Raw genomic sequence first — 22,282 nt, forward strand, 5'->3', positions numbered from 1 at the left:
TGAGCTACATGTGTAAGAGTTTAGGTTATATGCCTGATAGAATTACTGTGTATAAGGTATATGATGGTTGAACTTTACAAGGTAATAAATTCTTTTCCAAAATGATTAAGCCAGTTTATATTTATATTAGTACATTATAAAATTTCCATTGAACTCCATCCTCTTCAGTACTCTATTTTTAGACTTACTAAAACTCTTGCCAGTCTCAGGGATATATATGATGGCATTTTGTGATCTTCATCTGTATTGCCCTGGCTACCCATGTGATTGAGCCTCTTTCCATCTGTTAATAGGCCATGTGTTTCCTTTTTTGTAAAATGCCTCATAATTATTTTGCAATGAGATTGGGTATTTGTCTTTTATTGATTTCTAGAAGTTTTGTATTTCTAGTTTTTTAATAATTTTGGATTTTGTTTGTTACACGTTAAAGACATCTTCTCCCAGTTTATGAAGCTTTTTGTTTTTGTTTTCTTTTTTTAGAGTTCCTTATACTCTTTATACTGTTTTAGTAGAGTTCTTCCTTTTACTATGGTTGAAATTACCAATAATTTCTTATTATGATTCGCATTTTTGTGTCTTTTCCAAGAACTCTTTACCTACCTAAGATCAGAAGGATAATGTCCTATATATTCTCTAATAATTTGTAAAGTTTGCTTTTTACATTTGTCTTTAGTCTATGTGGCATTGATTTCGTTTATATGTACAACAACATCCATTTTCATTTTTTTGCACATGGATAACCAATTGTCCCAGCAACATTTATTGAATGGTTTCTTCTGCCTCTAGTAATCTAAATGTCACATCTTTTATTAAAAATAAAAATAATAATATGCTATGGATATAACTCATATGTTATTATCTATTCTGTTTTATTGGGCAATTTGTTCATTTCTGCTCAGAACTGCCTTAATTACTACTAAATGCATATTATTCCATTTTAACTATTTAATTACTGGTAGTTTGTAATAAGTCATGATACAAGGTTGGACACCCCCCTTTGTCTTTTTTTTTTTTTTTTGTCTTCATCAAGAGTCTATACTTGGCCTTTTGCTTTTTATATACATCTTTTTTTTTTAAAGATTTTATTTATTCACGAGAGACGAGAGAGAGAGAGAGAGAGAGAGAGAGAGGCAGAGACATAGACAGACGTAGAAGCAGGCTCCATGCAGGTAGCCTGATGTGAGACTTGATCCCGGGTCTCCAGGATCAGGCCCTGGGGTGAAGGCGGCACTAAACCACTGAGCCACCAGGGCTGCCCGCTTTTTATATACATCTATGAGTCAACTTACCATATTCATGAAAATCTGTTGTGATTTTGGTTACAATTGCACTAGTATTATAGTTACTTTTGAGAGACTTTATATCTTCATGAAACTGAGACTTCCCCTCTATGAACTTAGGATATCTCAGTTTGTCTTTTAAAATACTTTTTAATAAAACTTTATAATTTTCTGTTTTTTTAATTCTACATCTTTGGTAAGTTTTAATTTTAGGTACCTTGTAGTTTTAGATGCTCTCATAAATAACATATTTATTTTAAATGACATGTTATAATTGTTCATTGCTGAGCATGAAAATACCACAAGTTTTTGTATGTTAACTTTATGGCCACTATCTTTGCTGAACTCTATTTCTTAAAAGAATTATTATAGATGATTTAAAGCACATACATAGGTAAAAAGGAAAAATATAATGAATTGTATGTACTCATCACTCAACTTTAACAGTTATTAGTTTATGGCCAATCATGTTTCATCTATATCTCTATGTGTTTTTCCTCCGTATTACTTGAAGCTAATCATATATATCATTATCTTATTGTTTCTCTTAAAAAATAAGAACTTTTAAAAAACATACCTAGAATCTATTATTATACATAAAATAATTAAGAAAAAAATAAAAATAAAATAAAATAATTAAGAGCAATTAACTTATATCATCAAATACCCAGTCAATATTCACATTTACAATTTATAGGTGTCATTTTTTTGTTTGCATGAATTAAGTTCCAAATAAGGTCTACACATGACAATCAACTGATAAATGTTTTAAATCTTGAAAATCCCCCTTCCTTCTTTCTTTTTTTAACTTGTAATTTATTTGGTGAGGAAATGATATATTTTATCCTGTAGAGTTTCCCATGATTTGGATGTAGTTGATTATATTCCTATTGTATGGTTAAAAATATTTGTTTGACTTTTATATATTTTTTATGAATTGGTAATTGAAGTTTGATCAAATTTAGGCTGTAATTTTTTGGCAAAGCTATATCATAAATGGTGGTGTTTTTCCACCAGGAGGCTATTGCCACTTGTTTTTGGTGTGTTTAGTGGCCATCAATGCTCAGTTCCTGGTGACTCTCTAATTAGTTTTTGTATTTTGTTCTGTGGCCTAGACTAAATTATGCTTTAGAAGCAAACAATCCTAAAATGTCAGTGATTTACAATGAGTGTTTATTTCTTGCTCACACTACATACATGTTCATTGGGAGTTAGCCACACTTCTCATCTGCATTCTGCAACCCAGTGGGAAGGAGCAGCCTCTAGGGCATATAGTCACATCCTCGTCAGTACTTGGAAGTGCTTGTTTTTCATTGTAGCTATTCTTCTGGATGTGTAATAGCATTTCATTATGTTTTTCTTTTGTATTTACTTGATAATTAATGAAGCTGACCACCTTTTCATATTTTTGTTAGTTGTGTATATCTTTTGTGAATAATCTGGTAGAGGTTTCTGTGTTCCTTATACTCTTAGAGTTCCTTATACTTTTTATACTGTGGCTTGCCTTCTTAGGTGCTTGGTGATCTCTGATGTGAGCTCATGGTTTCTTAATCTGGGAGGCCTGTAGGTCTGAATATGTTAATCCTTTCTTTTGGAGAGGATTTTCTTTTGCTTCTACTAGTATACTGGGAACACCAGTGGCCTAGAACCCCTTTCAGACTTTCCTTAAGAGTTGGAGTCAGCAGAGGTCCAGTTCAATCTATTCTCTTCACCTTGTGGCTGGCCCAGCTGGCCCAGGTTTGTGAGATCAATGTTGCTCTTGGTATTAGCCTTTAAGGCAGCCTCATCTCCTTGCTGCCCTAGCTCTCTACCTCTCCGACCACAGCTCATGGCTTTTGCTTATGCTTTTCTTTTTGTTTTTTTTTTGTTGTTGTTGTTGTTGTTTTTTTTTTTTTTTTGTTTTTGTTTTTTTGCTTTTCTTTTTGGAAGGAATGTTAGTCATAATGCTAGAAATAGAAGACTGTTTTTTTCACAATTATTTACATTAAATATAGGCATAATTTATTTAAATTTCTGAATATTCAAAGGATTAAAGATTTAACTGGAAGGAAGAAATATTGATATTGCTTTCTCACTCTAAAATTAAAATTACATATGTGTACTGTAAAGTTGGTGTTTAATTTTAGTTCAAGAAGAAATCTCAAAGGTCATTTTTTCTTGTAATTAAAATTTTTCAGGTGAAGTTCAGAGAGGCTAAATGATTTAGCCAAGGTTTTTAAGCTTGTTAGGAGCCAGGACTAAAACAGAACTCTTCAGACGGTACTATATTTTTCCCACTAAACCATGTTGCTCTGTTAATTAACATAAAATTGTCTATTATTTATTTAGTCTGCCTTATTTTCTTTATGGGAGCTTTGTACTTCTTCAGAATTTTTACAGTCTTTTTAGAATTATAGAGAATTAAAATTTCTTTCCAGATTCTTTAATGTTAATTTAAAATTCTGATGATAGAATCTGCTAATCTGCCACTATCCATATAATTTAAAAAATTATTATGAAAGTTTATTGCTGAACTCACAGGGTGAATTTTTCCTTTAATACAGACTTAAAAAAGAATTACAACTTTATAAGGAAGATGACATGCAAAGTGCTTGTGAAGCTCTCCAAACAGAAATAGAAATTTTAGAGTTGGTAAGCCACCACTCATTCTTTAATTTCTCAGCATTATTTTCTCTACTAGCAAGAATGAGTTTGCTAAGATACGTATCACTGAACTAACTAGTGGTTTGCCTTTCACATGGATTCTCACTAGATACAAAAAATAAAACAGCAACAATGAACAAAACTAAGGTCAAGATATAAATCTGTGAAGTGTTTTGAGTTCCTTGAGAGTTAGGTGCTACATAAAGCAAATTCTATTCAAAGAGAATATGTACAATTTCAAACTAAGTTAAAAAAAAATTCAAACCTGACCTCACAACATTCCCTTGACTGAAACCGTTATTAGAGGATTAATGCACTGAAGGAGTTTAACTATCATAATGCTTAAAAGCTTTTTTGTTTTTGATAGGCATAAATTATACTTTTATTATATTTGATCCTAAAACTTTCTTATTACAGATTTTTATGATCTCAAGAACTTTGGATTCAATTATTGGAAACTTATTTTCAGATTGTGTGGGAGCACTTTAAATTGCTTTTAACCTCTTACTTTGGTTGTTTATAAAATGAATGCAGTATTTGCCATGCTCTATTTTAATGGAAGACATATATAGCTAGCTTTAAAATATGTTAAAATGTAATTTTAATTTAGTACATTACATTTTGTTTCATATTTATTTTCTGTAAACATCTTTTGTTTAAAATGTTCCAATAGCTTATGTCAGGATTTGTATTTTTTTATTAAAATTTTCAAAAATAAAATTTAGAAAAGCCCAGTTATTGTGCTAAATTTACAGGAACCTTATGGAACTCCTTCATTAAGAATTTCATTTTCCTCATAAATAATTATTATATTTTTCATTTCAGACATTGGCACAGAAAGATCTTCAGGAAAACAAATAACTTGTGGAGAGTTGACCAAAGCTATCCAAGGTTTGATCAAAACATCTTAGAATCAAATCTTTGTGATAGACAAACGATACCCATTACAACCGATTTTTGTGGAAAACATGAGGTCCAGAATGTTCAAAGTTGTTGATATCTAGAATTGGTAGATTAGCACTTTAAAAATGTAATTTTTTGTCTTGTTACTTGCTGGAACTTTAAAGCGTCTTATGGGGATTTGATTTTATTTCTAAAAGCAGAAAAAAGCACAGGTAGATACTGTGTTCTCCAACTTATCTCCCCTGACCCTTAAGCTGATCTGTACTTTCTGATGTTGTTCATTTTTTGTTGCAGTTTACCTTGGGTCCAATCAAACACTGGGAGGGAGAAATGATCAGATTATTGACTCAATTTTGTCGATGCCATTTCCACCAACAAAGATGTTCACTTTCATTTTAATCCTTCTCTCACCATAAGATGTCTGTTGACAGAAGTACTCAGAAGCCTTTCATCTGCAAAAGCCAGTTTTCTCCCCTTTTCTCTAGGTGTGTCTGTGGAGTTAAGTCTGAGGTGCCTGCAGCCTTGGCCAGCGTATGTGCCTGCCAGTTTTCTTCCTGATGCCAATGTTGGTGGAATGAAATATGTCATCTTTTTGGGGATGTACATAATCTCCTGAGGGCTCTCAGGATTCATTTTCGCTGAAGCATGGCAACTACAACTCATGTTTGAATCAAACTTGGTATTCCCACCAAATTTGCAACATTATATAGCTTTCTGTGATTGACCATCCTGTCTAGGAAGAAAGGTGTATATACGTCTTACTAGTTTCTTAAAAAGTGCATTGAAACTGTTCAACAAGGCCTTAAACTATGGGAGCTGGGACTAGGGAGGGGAGCAAAACCTGTTTGGGGATATATTTCAAAGTACTGAGTGCAAATGCTAGAATCGTGTTTTCTTTTGTGGTTATAGTTGAATGAGTTTAACATCAACTATGAAATGTTCTAAACGTCTTCTCTCTACTGATGGTAAGGTGGTCTAGTTCCAGACCAACGCTTACTTTGGCATAGCTTTCTTTGTATGTTGTTTTACACTCTTATTTTTAAAAAATTAGTAAACTTAAAACTCTCCTTTGAGATGTGTAGCAATTGCCATCTGTTTAAATAATTTGCATTTTCAGAAGTAATTTCTTATTTTGATTTCTTAAATATTTGATAGTAAATTACTTTTGCTTAAGAAGAAAAAAATTAATGGTACCAGGGAATTACATTCTATTTTATATGCAAATATAGAGTAGGAAATGGTTATTGGGATTAGTCATGACTTCAGTTCTTATTTTATTCCATTTATCTAAATTCTAAGTCTCATGACTATCTACTTATTAAATTTGTATTATTATTAATATGCAGATTGAGTTTACACATAAAGCCTTTTTCACTTACCAGTAATTTTTGTTCGATATTGGTTTTGTAGCTAAACATTAATGTGAATTACAAGATCTGCCACATATTTGCATAACACATAATGACACATATGCAGAATAAACTTTTATTGATACAACTATCTTTTCATATGTGTATCATACAGGATATCAGGATTAAATATTCAGTAATGGAATCAGGATCCAAATAAACTGAATTTGAGAAAAAAATGGAAGATTTGGTATTTTCATTGTTTCAAAATGCATATTCTAAGATTTAAACTAACTTTCAAACAATCAAATGTATGATTAATTTAACACTACATAGTAGAGTCGTTTAAATCACTACCCATGTGATAACAAGTCAAAATAACTGGGACTACTAGAATCAATGTAATCAAAGGAACAGGTTCACTGAACAAAGGAAATATAACAATCAATAGAAATCACAGTGTACTAAACTAAACTGCACTGTCAATGTAATATATCAGCAGTAGATTTGGTCCACTTTTAGTTTTTTTTTTTTTAAGACAGTATTTATAAACCTCTTAAGTAGGAAAAATAACTGAAATTTCTGGGTAAAAAATGTGTCTCAGACTGACTATAATTATTCTGGAAGCAAGACTTTGGCTATACAGAAAGGCAGTTTTTAAATGGATGTTCATTCGGTAAGCAAATAATTCACTAAATTTTCCTTCTACTTAGTTATAGCAAGGCTCAAACTAACCCAGAGTAATAGTGATGCTGCAGGTGCTAGGCATGCTACTGTAGGTCTTTAGTGTGACAGAAGTTCTTTCAGAAGCAACTTTCTAATTCTCAGCTCTCCGTTGGGGATAATATGAGGATGTATAGATAGTTTGCTGCATATTTTTCCTGCTGATTAATGGCACCACTTGGCTAGGGAAAAAACAGCAGCAAAATTATAGGATGTGGAGCGTGACAACTAGACTAGACATTCCTTTTTTCCTTCTCTGGCCTGATTATTGAAATGGAAGGAAAAATCAAAGAAAAGGAAAAGCTTTAGGTATATACAATCAAGAAGATTTCTGGGATCCCTGGGTGGCGCAGCGGTTTAGTGCCTGCCTTTGGCCCAGGGCGTGATCCTGGAGACCCGGGATTGAATCCCACGTCGGGCTCCCGGTGCATGGAGCCTGCTTCTCCCTCTGCCTGTGTCTCTGCCTCTCTCTCTCTCTCTCTGTCTCTCTGTGTGACTATCATAAATAAATAAAAAAAAATTAAAAAAAAAAAGATTTCTATGCTACTCATTGTCTTGTCAAAAGTAGTGTTTTCTCCTGTAAAAGAAACAAAAACTGAGGAGTATTTTGTCTACCTGTCTTTTTTCTCCTTGAACCCTGAAAAACCATGATGAGATTGTTAAAAGTCCAAGATAAGGTATATACAATCAAGAAGATTTCTATGCTACCCATTGTCTTGTCAAAAGTAGTGTTTTCTCCTGTAAAAGAAACAAAAACTGAGGAGTACTTTGTCTACCTGTCTTTTTTCTCCTTGAACCCCGAAAAACCATGATGAGATTGTTAAAAGTCCAAGATAAGGTTGAAGTCATAGAATTATATGAACTAGAATATAGAAGTGTCTTAAAGCAGAGGCAATTGCTATTGGTAATTTATGTTAGAGTAGAAATTATGCTGTGAAAAATCTACCCTCTTACGAGAAGGATAATTCAGTTGGCTGGCTGCAGATGGGCCGATACTATGCACTGGTCAGGCCCTTGCACTGGGCAGCTTACACTGAGGACAAAGTCCCTTTCTATTTCATACCAATAAATCATACATAACTGTGTCACGTTATTATGAATAAGTCGTTTATCTGCAGTCCAGAAGATAGGAGCAGTTCAGTGACATGATTAGAAATAAATAGGATATGATTTTTAATCCTGGGTGCACAAGGGTAAGGTGTACTGTCATTCAAATATTTATTTATAGCATAACATTTGAAATGTGAAGTTGTTAATGTTCTAAAAAATATTTTAATATTTGAAACAGATCTTTTTCAGGTCAACTTTTATGTTTCTTCTTGACTCCTCTTCTCTCCTTTGTCATTCTGAAAAACCAAAATGAAGCAAATACATTTGCCTTTCAGAGTCTAGTTCAGAACATTTTCTGTCAAGGGAATTTTTTTCACGATGTGAACTAAAAAAAATGAAAAATATTTTTTGTCATTAGCCTGAAGCAGGGATTAAGTCTTGGAGTTTTGTGGCCCTTTTATCTTAAGACAACAATTTTTTTTTCTTAATGGAAGAACGGGGAAGATGAAATTATCTTTGAAAATGTCAGAGGTGGGAATGTACAGTTAATTGCATTTATACTTTCTAAACATTATATTTTCAAGTTAAGTTTTTGCTTGGCTTGCTAATGATCTAATCATCATGTTGCTGAAGAAGCCTTATTTTTTTATTTAACTTCCTGACACTTGACCAAAAGATAATATTGAGATAGCACTGACCAATAGATGAAGGAAACAATGTGATCACTTTCCCCATTCTGTAAGGGAGTACAGGGATTCCATTTATTTATTTGTTGTTGTTCATTATACTGATGGTCACATTCATTAACATGAGGAAACATTTTTGCAGGATAATGCTGGTTGTAAGAACATATTTACTTTGATTGGAGGGAAAAGAAAGGAAGCATTACAAAGAAAGCCATGACTGAGGGTAAAATGCTCTCCTAGCTGCTGCTGTGAAAAGTATCAAGAGCAAAGCTGTCAGAACCGAAAGCTTATTTAAACAACTGCTTTTGATACATAGCACATTTATCTTTAAAAGACCTTTATGAAATTGACAGCACCAGAATTCAAATGTCTGGGAAAATAAAGAGTAAGTAAAAATGTGAAATTAATAACAATGACTGATGTAAGTTGCTGTGCAAAACAAGGCCCATGGAGGAGAGAGAAATTATTTTCTTTCTTATAACTAGAAAAGCTATACTACTCTATTAATTCTAAGTTAATTATTTTCATACTTGTAATAAATTGTCATCCTAATTAGTTGGTAAATAAAATCTTGTTAAAATAAAATCCTCTTAATCTACATTTAATAGATGCAAATACAATTACTAATGAATATTTCTGGATATGGCTTTGTGATTGCTGAGAGAAAGTATTTGCAAATTCAAATCACCATCAAATGGGGTGGTTGTTGATAGTTTTTGTAGACTTTAGACAAGGAAGCTTCTGGTTGGGAACGGGTGATATGGGAGTAATCCTAAGGTCAGTGTAATGTCAGCTTTAAAATCTGTCATCAATTAAAATTTGTAAAATATCAAGGTTATATTTATAAAAACAATTTTATCCAATAAAACCAGAGCTCTTTATTGAGATTCTAGGTGGAGCCTAAGCATATATTCCAGTGTTTGTAGGAAGAACTGAGATTTTGATTGATGATCTGATTTGTGTGAAGTCACAGAGGGCAATGGGTCCCCTATTTACAGTTTAATTGCTTGGGCTTCATTTCCAACAACGTTAAAAATACATTGCTTTTGAAAAAATGCTTATAATAAAGTCTTATATAACAGGTAAATATTAGAAGATAAGGGAACTTTGAGAATCATTTAAATCATCCTTTTGGTACCAGAAAACATTGATGAATCAGTACATGTAAATCATTAAGAGCATCTTTTACTCTCTATGAGGTGGAAAGGGCAAATCAGTACAAAACAGACTCAAGTGTTACTGAAAATTCACCTCCTGGGTATCTCTTGAAATTAATAATTCACCCCACTTTGTTACATTTTGTACAGATTTATTTTTTTCAGTGTTACCCTGTGGTCATTGATAATTTAAGGTGATAACCTAAGGGATGGCACCTTCTTAAGATACCAAATAATAAGAGTTATATTCATTTTTCAGTACTTGATAAGACAGGATTGTGAATAGAAAACTTCCAGAAAGATCAACATATAAAAGAATCTCTGATTACCTGAAATTAGTGCTCTTGTTCATTTCTTTCTGTTCCCCTTCTATTCCATCCACCATCCCTCCTTCCTTCCTTCCTTCCTTCCTTCCTTCCTTCCTTCCTTCCTTCCTTCCTTCCTTCTATCCTGGCTCTTAGCTACCTCTTAAATTCATATCATGCCACTCTCCTCCTTGAAAATTCCTCTCCAGCCACACTGGTTTTTCTTCTCTGGCCTTGGGATCATTTTGGGAACTGTTTCTTCTGCGTGGGATGCTCCTCTTCCTGATCTCTGTAAGACTGTCTGCTCTGTCATTCAAGTGTCTTTTTTTTTTTTTTTTTTTTTTTTTTTTAATTTTTATTCTGATAGTCACAGAGAGAGAGAGAGAGAGAGGCAGAGACACAGGCAGAGGGAGAAGCAGGCTCCATGCACCGGGAGCCCGACGTGGGATTCGATCCCGGGTCTCCAGGATCGCGCCCTGGGCCAAAGGCAGGCGCCAAACCGCTGCGCCACCCAGGGATCCCGTCATTCAAGTGTCAACCCAGATGTCACTTCCTCTGAGAAGCCCTCCTTTAAGCAGTCAATCTAAAGTAGTTACTTGGTCACATTATCACACACTCAAGTTTAATGCTCTTCATACTATTTGTCATTTCTGATACATTTCTTGTTTGTTGTTTTTTTCTTTTCTATTTCTAACCGCTGAAACACAAGTTCTTTTTTTTAATAATAAATTTATTTTTTATTGGTGTTCAATTTGCCAACATAGAGAATAACACCCAGTGCTCATCCCGTCAAGTGCCCCTCTCAGTGCCTGTCACCCATTCACCCCCACCCCACGCCCTCCTCCCCTTCCACCACCCCTAGTTCGTTTCCCAGAGTAAGGAGTCTTTATGTTCTGTCTCCCTTTCTGATATTTCCTACCCATTTCTTCTCCCTTCCCTTTTATTCCCTTTCACTATTATTTATATTCCCCAAATGAATGAGAACATGTCCTTCTCTGACATGTCCTTCTCTGATTGACTCATTTCACTCAGCATAATACCCTCCAGCTCCATCCACGTGAAACACAAGTTCTATGAGAGCAAGGGTATTGTTAGTCTTATGCACCACTTTTTTCTCAAAGCCTGGAACAGTGTTGGCATTTAGGAAGTGTTCAATAAATGTATGCTAAAATATGGCTAGAATTACCTTGTTCATTTAACTCATATTTATTAATTGAGAGTTTAAGTATAAATTATTGCTTCTCTAGTTAAAGAAGTTGACTTCATTTATTGTTGATTATTTCTTGGTTGAATTATTCTATCCCCTCATTTTTTATTTTCTGAGACCCTGTTTACTTAGCTAAAAATTGGCAGTAATAATGTTTGCTAATTTCAGAACCTATCTTTGTAGAACAACCAATAAAAGCATTGAAAGGAAACCAGAAGAAAATAATGATCCCATATCCCATCATGGAAAAAGTTTGTGGGTCTCTCAATGTTTACTTACAGCTTTCTATTATCAAGCTGTTGATTGGCAGGTAATGGCTTTGAATGCTTACTTTCCACCGGCTACTAGAATAGGAAGTGAAAATTGTAAGTTGCTTGCAAGCTATGAATGTGCATTAGAGTAGCTTAAAAGCATTATTTCTCCATGGTAATAGAAAATTTTGAAATGCATTTGCTTCTGACTATGATTTATTCGGTCTTTCTGGTCTGAAATACAAAGTTTAAGCAATCCTGTTTTTATTCAGCACCATATTTAGAAAAATGTGTGAGTGCCATCTGCTGGATTTCTTTGGTACCACTTTGAACAAGATGAGCGAAAACTTGGAGGAAGTTTGAGAATGACAAATCCTTGTAAACAAGTGATCCTTCCTTCCTTTCTCTTTTCTTTCCTTCCTTTATTCCCTCCCTCCCCATTTATGTAGCTATAAAATTCTAATTGTTTCATATATAATTTTCTTATTTTAAATTTTTTTATTTAATTAATTTATTTATGATAGTCACACACACACACACACACAGAGAGAGGCAGAGAGAGAAGCAGGCTCCATGCACCAGGAGCCCGACGTGGGATTCGATCCCAGGTCTCCAGGATCGCGCCCTGGGCCAAAGGCAGGTGCTAAACCGCTGTGCCACCCAGGGATCCCTATAATTTTCAAATATGATACAAATTTTCAAATTAGTATCTATCTATCTATCTATCTATCTATCTATCTATCTATCTATCTATCTATCTCCAAGAGAAAATATAAAGTTTTAGGGCTCTAAAAGTGAAAATTTAGAAATATTGATGTTTCTACTTTTGCTAGTGTTAAAAGAACCTAATTGGTTTAATCAAGACATTTTCTTTATTTTTGAGTTTAAAAAAAATAGAAGACTTTTGCTCTGAGACCACTGAAAAATTGGTGTAAAATCAAATTGCTGATTATTTATACAACTTCTGAGTCTTAATCTGATGGTTTGAGTTTGTCATTAGTCTTCAAAGATTGTGAAGTGAATTGTTAGTCCATCAAATGAAGTGAAGTCATTCTACTTAAGATCTTTGGCAATTGATCTGCCAAGCACTTTTACCACCAGATATGTGTTTTCTTTCGAGCTTTACTTTAAAATTCCCATCTCTTTATCATTTATCATCTACAGAATTCATATTGTTTCATGAATTAAGTGATTGAAATATTATCTAGCACATTTCTGTTGATGAAGGGAAATTGGGGTGAATCTCTGTTGACTCCAAGAATATCCTAATAGTCAAATATTTGACAGTATTTCATGTGTTCAATCCATCACCAAATCTTGTTGTTCTCACCTTCAAAATATATGCAGAATCTGGGAGCTCTTGTCATCACAGCATGGCTACCACCCCCACGTAGTTTCCTGACACTTCTGGCTTTTCTTTTCTGCTTTGTCTCTTAGCACTTATCCTATTATTTTTCTTATTTATAAATTTTGTCATATTCACTATCTTTCAGACTAGAATATAAGCTTCATGAAATTCTCTTTTTCACTATCTCCCCATTGCATAGAATGGTGTTTGACACATAATATGTACTCATGCAGCTTATTTCTTAAATGAATGGATTTACTTTAAGCTATTTTCCCCTTTCTCAAATAAAATATTTTATAAATTATTGAGTAGGGATATATTCTTGGTGCTTCTGTCAACTCTTAAATTATAATGTCCAAGTAAGTATAATCTCTGCCATTTACATGCATGCAGATTGACTATATATATATATATATATATATATATATATATATATATTCTCACTACATTTTAAGGTAAAAAATGAATACCTACTAAACAAGAAATCATGATAATTGTGATATGGAACCAAAGGTGACTAAGATGTGGCCCTTTTATTTACAGAACTTGTACTTCTCTCTGAGGATTGTTAAAGGTTTATGATAAATGACAAAACAATTCAGACTCAGAGCTGCTAGAATTATTCTTCAATGAATAGGAGATGGTTTTGTTTTTGTTGCACTTTGCTGATTTTTCTGAGGGGCATCAGTAAAACTTGGCAGTGATTTTTGAGGAGTTTGGTGTTTTTCCTGATCCATGAACACTTGTGTGTGTTCTGGAGTTAGAGTTCAAATTCCATTTTTGATTTCTCATGCTAGGTACTTTACATAAACCAGCTCTAATCTTTACCACTATCTTAAAAGACAGGAATGTTGGTAGTTGTTTCACAGCCAAGAAACCGGAGGCTGCAAGCCTAAGCAAAATACCAAGATAATGCAGTGACAATTTCCAGGAAGATTTGAACCCAGGACTACCTAAATTCAATCCTCTCCAATAAATGCCATCTTTCCCAATTCAAAATACATAGGGACCAATTTGCCTGGATTTAGAAATGCAACAGTGATTTTCTTTTCATAGATGCAGAAAGCAGTTAACTAGGTACTCGGGATGTTTCAGCTACCTCTCCTCCAGTGGTGGCCCCTGCTTCCTCCTTCCCAGAAAGTTTGGAGGTAATTGGAATACAGATATTCATTTCTTTCAGGTATTGCACAAATATCTCTTTCTCTGTCAAGTGTCTCCTTGTACCATCAAGCAAATGGAGCGTGCCATCTGTGCCCCACTGAACCTTTACTCAATGTGCATTATAGTGTAGTATCTGGCAGTGGTATAATAGTTAGCCTCCTCTGGATTGTGAACTATATGAGGACAAGAATTTTCATTTATCTTTGGATTTTGAACTCTATCAAAGTGCCTTGCACGTTGCAGGTACCCAGTAAATGTGGAAGACTTCATGCATATGATTAACTTCCTACTTAACATACTTAGTGGGTTAAGTTTTATAGATTGGCCTGGCACCTAATCATTTTAGTAATCTTGGTGAGAGAAGGTGATTGCTAAGATTTAAACAACCTACATCTCCTGAAATTAATATTATACTACATGTTAACTAACTGGGACTTAAATAAAAATCAAAACAAATGAATAAATAAATAACCTAATGCTAACTTTTGAACACTAGATACCCACAACTCTTTCTTTCTCAAATTCTTGTTCTGGTGATTTTTCCCCCAAAAAATTCAAATTTGCTCTCAGTACAACCATTTGCCATTCACAGTCATACTTTGATATTGTTAAAAGGGAAGTTGGGAATACTCACTACTATGGGAACATTTTAAAAGGAATGGAGAAAGCATCTAGAAAAAATAGCTGATCACAGACTACCAGAATTAAATAATTAATGTATACATACAAACCCATGGAGGAAGTTCTTCATTGAGAAGGACGTTTGGTTAATCCATTCAGTGAGTGTAGAAAACAGCATAGTTGGCCATATTACAACAGTGTTATGCAATGATGATGATGCACGAAATAGACTACTTACTTATACATGTATAATTCAGTTCTGATTTCTGTTTTCATTAAACCTCATTAATTAAGTTTAACTGGGAATATACTTATTTGAAACTGAAAAACGGAGTCAATTTTTGTTCAAACAAAAATAATAATGACAGTTTTATTTTTACTCTGCACACTGTTAAGTGACGATTGACTGGCTTGCTTTAGAGAGTAAGATAAGACTAATGATGAGTGTATATACATGGGCTTGTCATTAGTTTCCCATTGTTGCTCTGACAAATTACCGCAAATTTGGTGGCTTAAAACAACACACATTTGCTGTCTTACAATTCTAAGGTCAGAAGTGTAATGTGGTTTTCACTGGACTGAAAGCAAGACATCAGAGCTGCATTACTTTTGGAGGCTCTAGAGTAGAATCTATAGATTTTTGCCTTTTCTAGCTTCTGGGGGCTTGGCATGTGGACCCTTTCTGCATGTTACCCCATCCAGCCTACTAAAAGCCAGGTTGTTCTTGTTCAGTCTCCCTGGTTTCCCTCTTTTGCCCTCCTCTTCAACTTATAAGGACCCTTGTAATGTTGAGGCCCACCTAGACAATCCAGGCTTATCTCCCCATCTCAAAGTCAGCTAATTAACAGCTTCACTCCAACCACAATCTTAGTTTCTTTTTGCCATGTGACTTACATATTCACATGTTTTGGAGATTAGGAGGTGGATTTCTTTGGAAGGGGGTATTATTCTGCATAGCACATCAATGAAATATTTGTGCTCTCTAAAATAAGCTAAGCTGTCTTTTCAATTGTGCAGCACATTTTGTGTTTGGTTTCCTAGCAAGTCCTTTTAAATTGAATGAAAAATTCAGTATTAGTTAATGACATTTGCTTTTTATGATTCTGTAGCCCATCTCCTGGCCCTGCAATAAAGTGAAAACATAATGTAGTTGAGTGATTTCTCCTCCTCCCAGCAAAGTGGGTCCCATAGTCCTGTAACAAAGACGTTTCATGGGCAGTTCTAAGCATTTTTTTCTTCATCTCCTTCTCATCCTAATTGTTAACATCTCTGCCTTTCCTTTCTGAGTTTCTCCCAAACACATTTTTATAATTTTTTTCTCTTATTTTTCACTTCTACTCTTGTTGCCCACTTTTATCTTGTTTATTTGTTTTACTGGATTACTTTCACTCATGGATAATAAATGCCCATTTTTTAGATTTTAAAATGTGATCATTAGCCCCTCACTGAATCTCTCTTGTCTGGTAAAAATCTTCATTTGGAAGATTCCCCAAAGACCATGGAACTTCAAAGTGATCTTTATAAACTAAAACAAAAATATCCACCCTCCAAGTATCCTTTAGGAAAACCACCTGTTGTTTCAAATGTATAGAATCTGTTTTTATTTAAGAAGACAGAAAATATTGCAAAGTAAATGATTAGGAGCAAGTTCTGTGTGTTTCTGAAGGGTGTTCTGTCCTGTTGATTTACCTTGGCAGAAATCTGTCTAGAGACTTACCAGACATGTCTATAATAATCTTGAATGAACTTGTTCTTGTGTATTATTCATAGAGCTATTCAATAACTTATAACTATCTTCAATTTAGTGACTATTTCTTAAAGTTTTGCTCTGGTGGGTGGTGTGTAGGTCATACACAAAATAAGATATAGTTCAAATCTATAAAAAAAATCTTAAATTTAAGTTGCTGTATTGCTTTATGAAAGCAGCTTGGGTTTTGTGTTCAAAGTAAGTATTTTTATTTGCTTTTAACTCACCCAATTTCAAAATGGTCATGCAGTGTCTTTAGAATAAGGCAGATATGCTGTCCTATTCTGGTTCTGCCCTTCCTTTGTGGCCTTGGGCTAGTTACTTAACTCTCTTGGAATTCAGTTACCTAACTGGTAATAAAAGTATAAAATAATACCCATTGTGTCAGGTTATTATAAAGATTCTATGAGACAAAGAATATAAAGTAACTAGCATATTTCTGATGTGTATATATGTTCAGTGAATCCTAGTCATTTTAACTGTTGTTGAGTAGAAGACAGTGTGGAACAGATAGTGTACCTTAGCGTGGTATTAATATTTTTAGTGTTTTTCTTTTTATGCAAAGATGAGCTTTCTGGTTCATACACTTAGATTTCTTGTTTTGAGTCACCAGAATTTCATATGTGTGGCTTATATCCCAGACCCATGACACACTTGGCTATAGGAGGGATATAGTCTGAAGCTGTGAAGCACATTGTTTACATCTTTTGCCAAGTCTGAAACAACTGAACTGACCAGTGTAGCAGAACTTTTGGGGATGATTCAATTTTCTTTTGTTGTTTTTATATTCTGAGATATTATACTGGGGATATCATTTGTTGGATACTGAAGACTTTTCTAACTTCCAATTGAGGGTGGCAGATGAAACATAAACTTTTACCTCTCCTTCTTCCCCCAAACTCTAATATGATAGTAAAATGATTTTTTTTTGAAAACCTAAAGGACAAAGAGAAAATGATATAGAAGAGTTGATAGTAATATGATTTTGGAAGCTGGAAGTAGAGGGGTGATTGGGAAATGACTTAGCAAACTTGAGAAAGTGGATCCCAAAATGGCAGATAGAAAGATGAAAACCATCTTTATTTACCCTTAAAGAATTCTCAAAACACTTGGAAACTGGAAATACTATGTACCTCTAAAGGTAGAAATGAAGGTGGGATTGAAAAACAAAGGGATTGGTTAGGTATGTGTTTAGGAAACTGAGATCCTCAGATCCTATTCCTCATTCAAGCTGGGAACATCCCTTCCCCAGCTATGGCAGAAGATTTTAGATTTATTTTCTAGAAACTATAAAATAAAAGGCCTCTGGACAGAGGGTACCTGGCACTGTTGAGGATAGAGTATAATTACTGAACAGAGGGATTAAGAAAAGCTTACATTCTAAATGTTGTAAGCCTTTAGGTATGGTCCCAAGACCAGCAGCATCAATATCCTATACGAACTTGATAGAAATGTAACTTTTGGAGCTCTATCTCAAAAACTCTATAGGTGGAGCCAGCAATCTGTGTTTTAACAGGCTGTCTAGGTGATTCTGATGTACACTCAAGTTTGAAAACCATACCACTCCAAACAAGACTGGAATATCCTTCTCTGAAGAATTTCACAAGTTCAACAGAAATGACTTAAGGAAAGAAATTTTTCAATGAAACAGTCCAGCCAGATGACCCTAGCATGAAACTCACGTTGACACGTGCCACCCATGTGTCCAGAAATTTAATTTAACTCAATTTAATTTAATTTTTTTTTGAGAGAGAGAGAAAGAGAGAGAGCGGTGGGAAGGAACAGAGGGAGAGGGAGATACAGAATCCTAAACAGGCTCCATGCCCAGAGCCCGAAGCAAGGCTGGATCTCTCAACCCTGAGATCATGACCTGAGCTGAAGTCAGGAGTCAGACTCTTAATTGACTGAGCTAGTGAGGCCCCCAAAGAAATATTAAAACGTTTTACAGCCTCACTTTTAAATAGAAGCAGTCAATATCCACAAGACATGTCTTTAACAAGAAGACCTATCTGAATAAATATGGGGAAAAGCAACTTGGAAGAGATTATGTAGGGAGATGAAAAAATTTTTTAAATCATTGATATCTTCAGAGAGGTGCAAACAAATTAAATTTAAAATGTTAGCAGGAGCTTTTTGAAAAAAATAAAAGTGAAAAGCTAAATTTGAGGAAATCTCTCAGAAAGCAGAGCAAAAAAAAAAAAAGCAAAGAAAAAATAGAAAGAAAGAGAAGAATCAAGAATCAGTTCATTTTGTTCAATGTCTGTATAATAAGAGTTTGGAAAGAGAGCAGAAAAATCAAGGAAATTTTTCAAGAATTAAAGGACCTAAGTTCTTAGATGGAAAGAACCTATTAAAGGCCTAGTGGAATCACTAGACCTGCTCTCCAACTGACATCATCACAAAATCTCAGAATATGAAGGATAAAGTCGCAAAGTGAAAAATAGGTCATTTCTAAGGGATCAGGAGTCAGAGTGCTTTGAACTTGTCAACAGCAATACTTGGATGACTGATCCAGCAATTGATTTACCAATTCACAAGAGAGGTAATGAGAATCTTATAGATGTGGGGAAGATAAATCCCAGGATCATAGCTGTGCACCAGTCCTGAAGAGCAACAAATCTAAGTGAAAATAGCCTCCAGAAAAGTGTTCCCAAAATGGAATTGCTACAATACCTGATTATATTGGAAATATTGAGAGGAATTTTAAGCAACTGCGATAGAGTTTCGGTCAGTGATAAGCACATAGAAAACTAAGCAAATAAAACCACAAGAATATTACTAACTCCAGAGAAAACAAAAAGTTGTGCAAGGAAGGATAAGTAATACTAATCATAATATTAGGTAGCTCAGCTGTGAATATTTTGATAATCATGTTAGTGTAAACATTGACTATTGATATAACAAAGTATAACACAATGTTGGAAGGATAGAGGTAGGAAAAAGTGTGTTTGTGATGATGGCAGATGTTATGTGAGAAAGAAGACTAAATTCATATCTTTCATGTGGGAAACCAGTAGATAGTGCCAAAACTGAAAAAAAATAAGCAACAGAAGCATGTTAGTGACATGAAGGCAAATTAAGAAATGAACAGCCAAAATAATTGAAATTATTACTTGAGAGCACAGGTGATGGAAAGCAAAGGGGAGCAGGCAAGGAGATATTGATAGTCTACATTAATACAAATAACTTTTATAGAACTGTATTTTTGGAAAATTTGCTTTGTTTACTGACCATAACTCTAAACATAGCATGCAAAGTAGGCCTTTATTGTAATATAAATCATAAATACAGTGATGTGCTAGTAAACCAGCTCACTGAGGCTGCGAGGATGGAAGGAGCCCTGATTTGTAATGTGTTGTAAAGGCCTCTACCATGGCTAATTTCAAGATAACAATAGCTTAACAGCTGGCTCACAAAGTTTCTAAAATTTAATAATCGGCTAATACAAGACAGTGTAAATCAGCTTATAATGACTTCAATAAAAGTACATGCTTTTATTTTTCTTTTTAAAGGAAAAAAAGTCCTTTCTGGCTTGCATGAAAAGCATAGTGGCTATGTGAAACACATTTTCTTTGCAGTTGTTTTTTCTTTAAATTTAAATCACTTTTTGAGATGTAATTCATCTCAATAAAATGCACAGATTTCGAGTGGATTTTGATAAGTTTTGACAAAGGTAAGCACCCATGTAATCACTACCCAAAGCAAGGGATGGAACAACTTCATTTAGGGGCACCTGGGTGACTCAGCTGGTTAAAGCATCTGCCTTCAGCTCAGGTCATGATCTCAGCATCTTGGGACTGAGCCCCGAGTCAGGCTCCCTGTTCCCTCTTCTCCCTGCTCATGCTCTCTGTTGATATCTCTGTCTCTGCCTTAAATAAATAAATCTTTAAAAAAAAATCTAAAATATGGGTGGCTCAGCGGTTTGGCGCCCACCTTCAGCCCAGGGTGTGATCCTAGAATCCCGGGATCGAGTCCCACATTGGGCTTCCTGAGTGGAGCCTGCTTCTCCTCTGTGTCTCTGTCTCTCTGTCTCTGTCTGTCTCTGTGTGTGTGTGTGTGTGTCTCATGAATAGATAAATCCTTTTTTTAGAAAAAGGAATAATTTCATTTATAATTATTGACTGGCTGGAATCAGTAACTTTTAGTAATATTGGATATTGGTATGGGGCCTTAATGGATGGGACTACAGGATTCAGGCTATGATATTCCATCATGGGATATCCTTTATTTTTTTCCAGGCAAAAATTTAGTAACCGGCAAAAATTTGGGGGCTATGAAATGGAGAAACAGTGAGATGATCAGTCCTTTATTAAGTTTTATATAAGAAGTTTCTATCTTTGGAAGCTCTGTTTTAATGTACATTGGAGCAAGTTAACTGTTTTAACTGGGAATTCATGAGGTCTCATCTATCAAGCTAATTTATAAATGCCAAAAACTTATTTCAATTTTCCTTTATTTTTGCACTATGTTAAAGCTTCTATACCCAGTATGGGATATTTCAGGGCAATGGGTACTCTAACTATAGGAAATTTAGGCAAGGCAACAGTTAAAGTGAGGCATACCTATTTTTTCCTTATATTATATTTAGTTACCTTCTGAAGATTATATGGAGCATGAGGTTTAAATTTAGTGGGATCTCCACATATAAGTACAATTTTGAGCACTACCAATAAGCCTATGAACCTCAATTAGAACATTTCAGCAAATGCTGAAGTTAATTTAGAGCCTGCGTTATAGAGAGATAAAAGCCTATTGGTACTCTACTAATACTTTTTATATAAATTGTTTAGCATATAAGTTTTTGATTTCCAATTAAGTAAAAGTATGGTGTGCCAGATAGAAGACTGTCTAAAACAGAACTATGTTTGAGTTGTTAGGAAACAGAAATGAGGTTTCATGTGTATAGGAAAGTTGCACTATTAAAATTATACAAGACATGTTGAGAAGATCTACTGCAACAGATGTGTAATTTGATCATGCAGAAAACGTAGTGAAGTCACGTCATCATAAGCTGGCAGCGCTCTAGTCATAATGTATGCCGTTTGAATATAGTACAGATTATGCAAATCTTTTGGTTATACATTAAGAGTAGGAATTGTTTCCTGGCGCCTGTCAAGAAGAATGACATCATAATGGCTGGTTTAAGGACTGATTCTAATAGCTGAACGTAGATATAATAAATGAGCTCTTTACCACTTCCTTGAATCTTTTTGTTCAACATGAACAAAATAAATAGCCATCTTTGAACAAAACTGGACGAATCATTCCTATATTATGTGCCATGATTCTTTTTTTAAAAGATTTTATTTATTTATTCATGAGAGACACACAGAGAGAGGCAGAGACATAGGCAGAGGGAGAAGCAGGCTCCCTAAGGGGAGCCCAATGCAGGACTGGAACCCAGGGTCCTGGGATCACGCCCTGAGCCAAAGGCAGATGATTAACCACTGAGCCACCCAGGTGCCCCTATGTGCCATGATTCTTATGTATAACAATTTGAGCGATGAAGAGGAGCCGTCAGATAGGTGCCTTAAAAGGCATGAAATTCTTGCCTATATAAAGATATATATATATCTTCAGCTGGTAATGGAGGAAGAATGAATGCTGGATATATCTATATCTACATATCTATGAATATAGATAGATATAGATATAGATATATAGATATAGATCTCTCCCCATTTTTAAGCTGTCTAAAACTTAATTTCCTCCTTCACTTACTATTTATTCCCTTGACCTGAAACCTTGTCTTGTGTTTTCTATTACTTTTGTACACATTTTAATAGTTACTAAAAAAAAAAAATAGTTACTTATTAAGTGCTGAGTAAGTTGGAACACTTTTACTTGTCAA

The 22,282-nt window shown here is 34.4% G+C and overlaps 1 protein-coding gene across 3 annotated transcripts in view; it reads left to right on the top strand.

The window, feature by feature from the left end:
* CCDC172 (coiled-coil domain containing 172) overlaps window positions 1-6,419 on the top strand; it is a 58,586-nt gene extending 52,167 nt beyond the window's left edge. For all 3 annotated transcript variants that reach the window (XM_025467342.3, XM_025467343.3, XM_049103371.1), the window contains exons 8-10: window positions 3,824-3,911; window positions 4,749-4,814; window positions 5,312-6,419. In XM_025467342.3, coding sequence (XP_025323127.1) covers window positions 3,824-3,911; window positions 4,749-4,784 — 124 coding nt within the window. In that variant the 3' untranslated portion in view covers window positions 4,785-4,814; window positions 5,312-6,419. The remainder of the gene's footprint in view (window positions 1-3,823; window positions 3,912-4,748; window positions 4,815-5,311) is intronic.
* Window positions 6,420-22,282: the final 15,863 nt, after the last annotated feature.

Source organism: Canis lupus, chromosome 28 (genome assembly GCF_003254725.2).
Source record: "Canis lupus dingo isolate Sandy chromosome 28, ASM325472v2, whole genome shotgun sequence".
Lineage (NCBI taxonomy): Eukaryota > Metazoa > Chordata > Mammalia > Carnivora > Canidae > Canis > Canis lupus.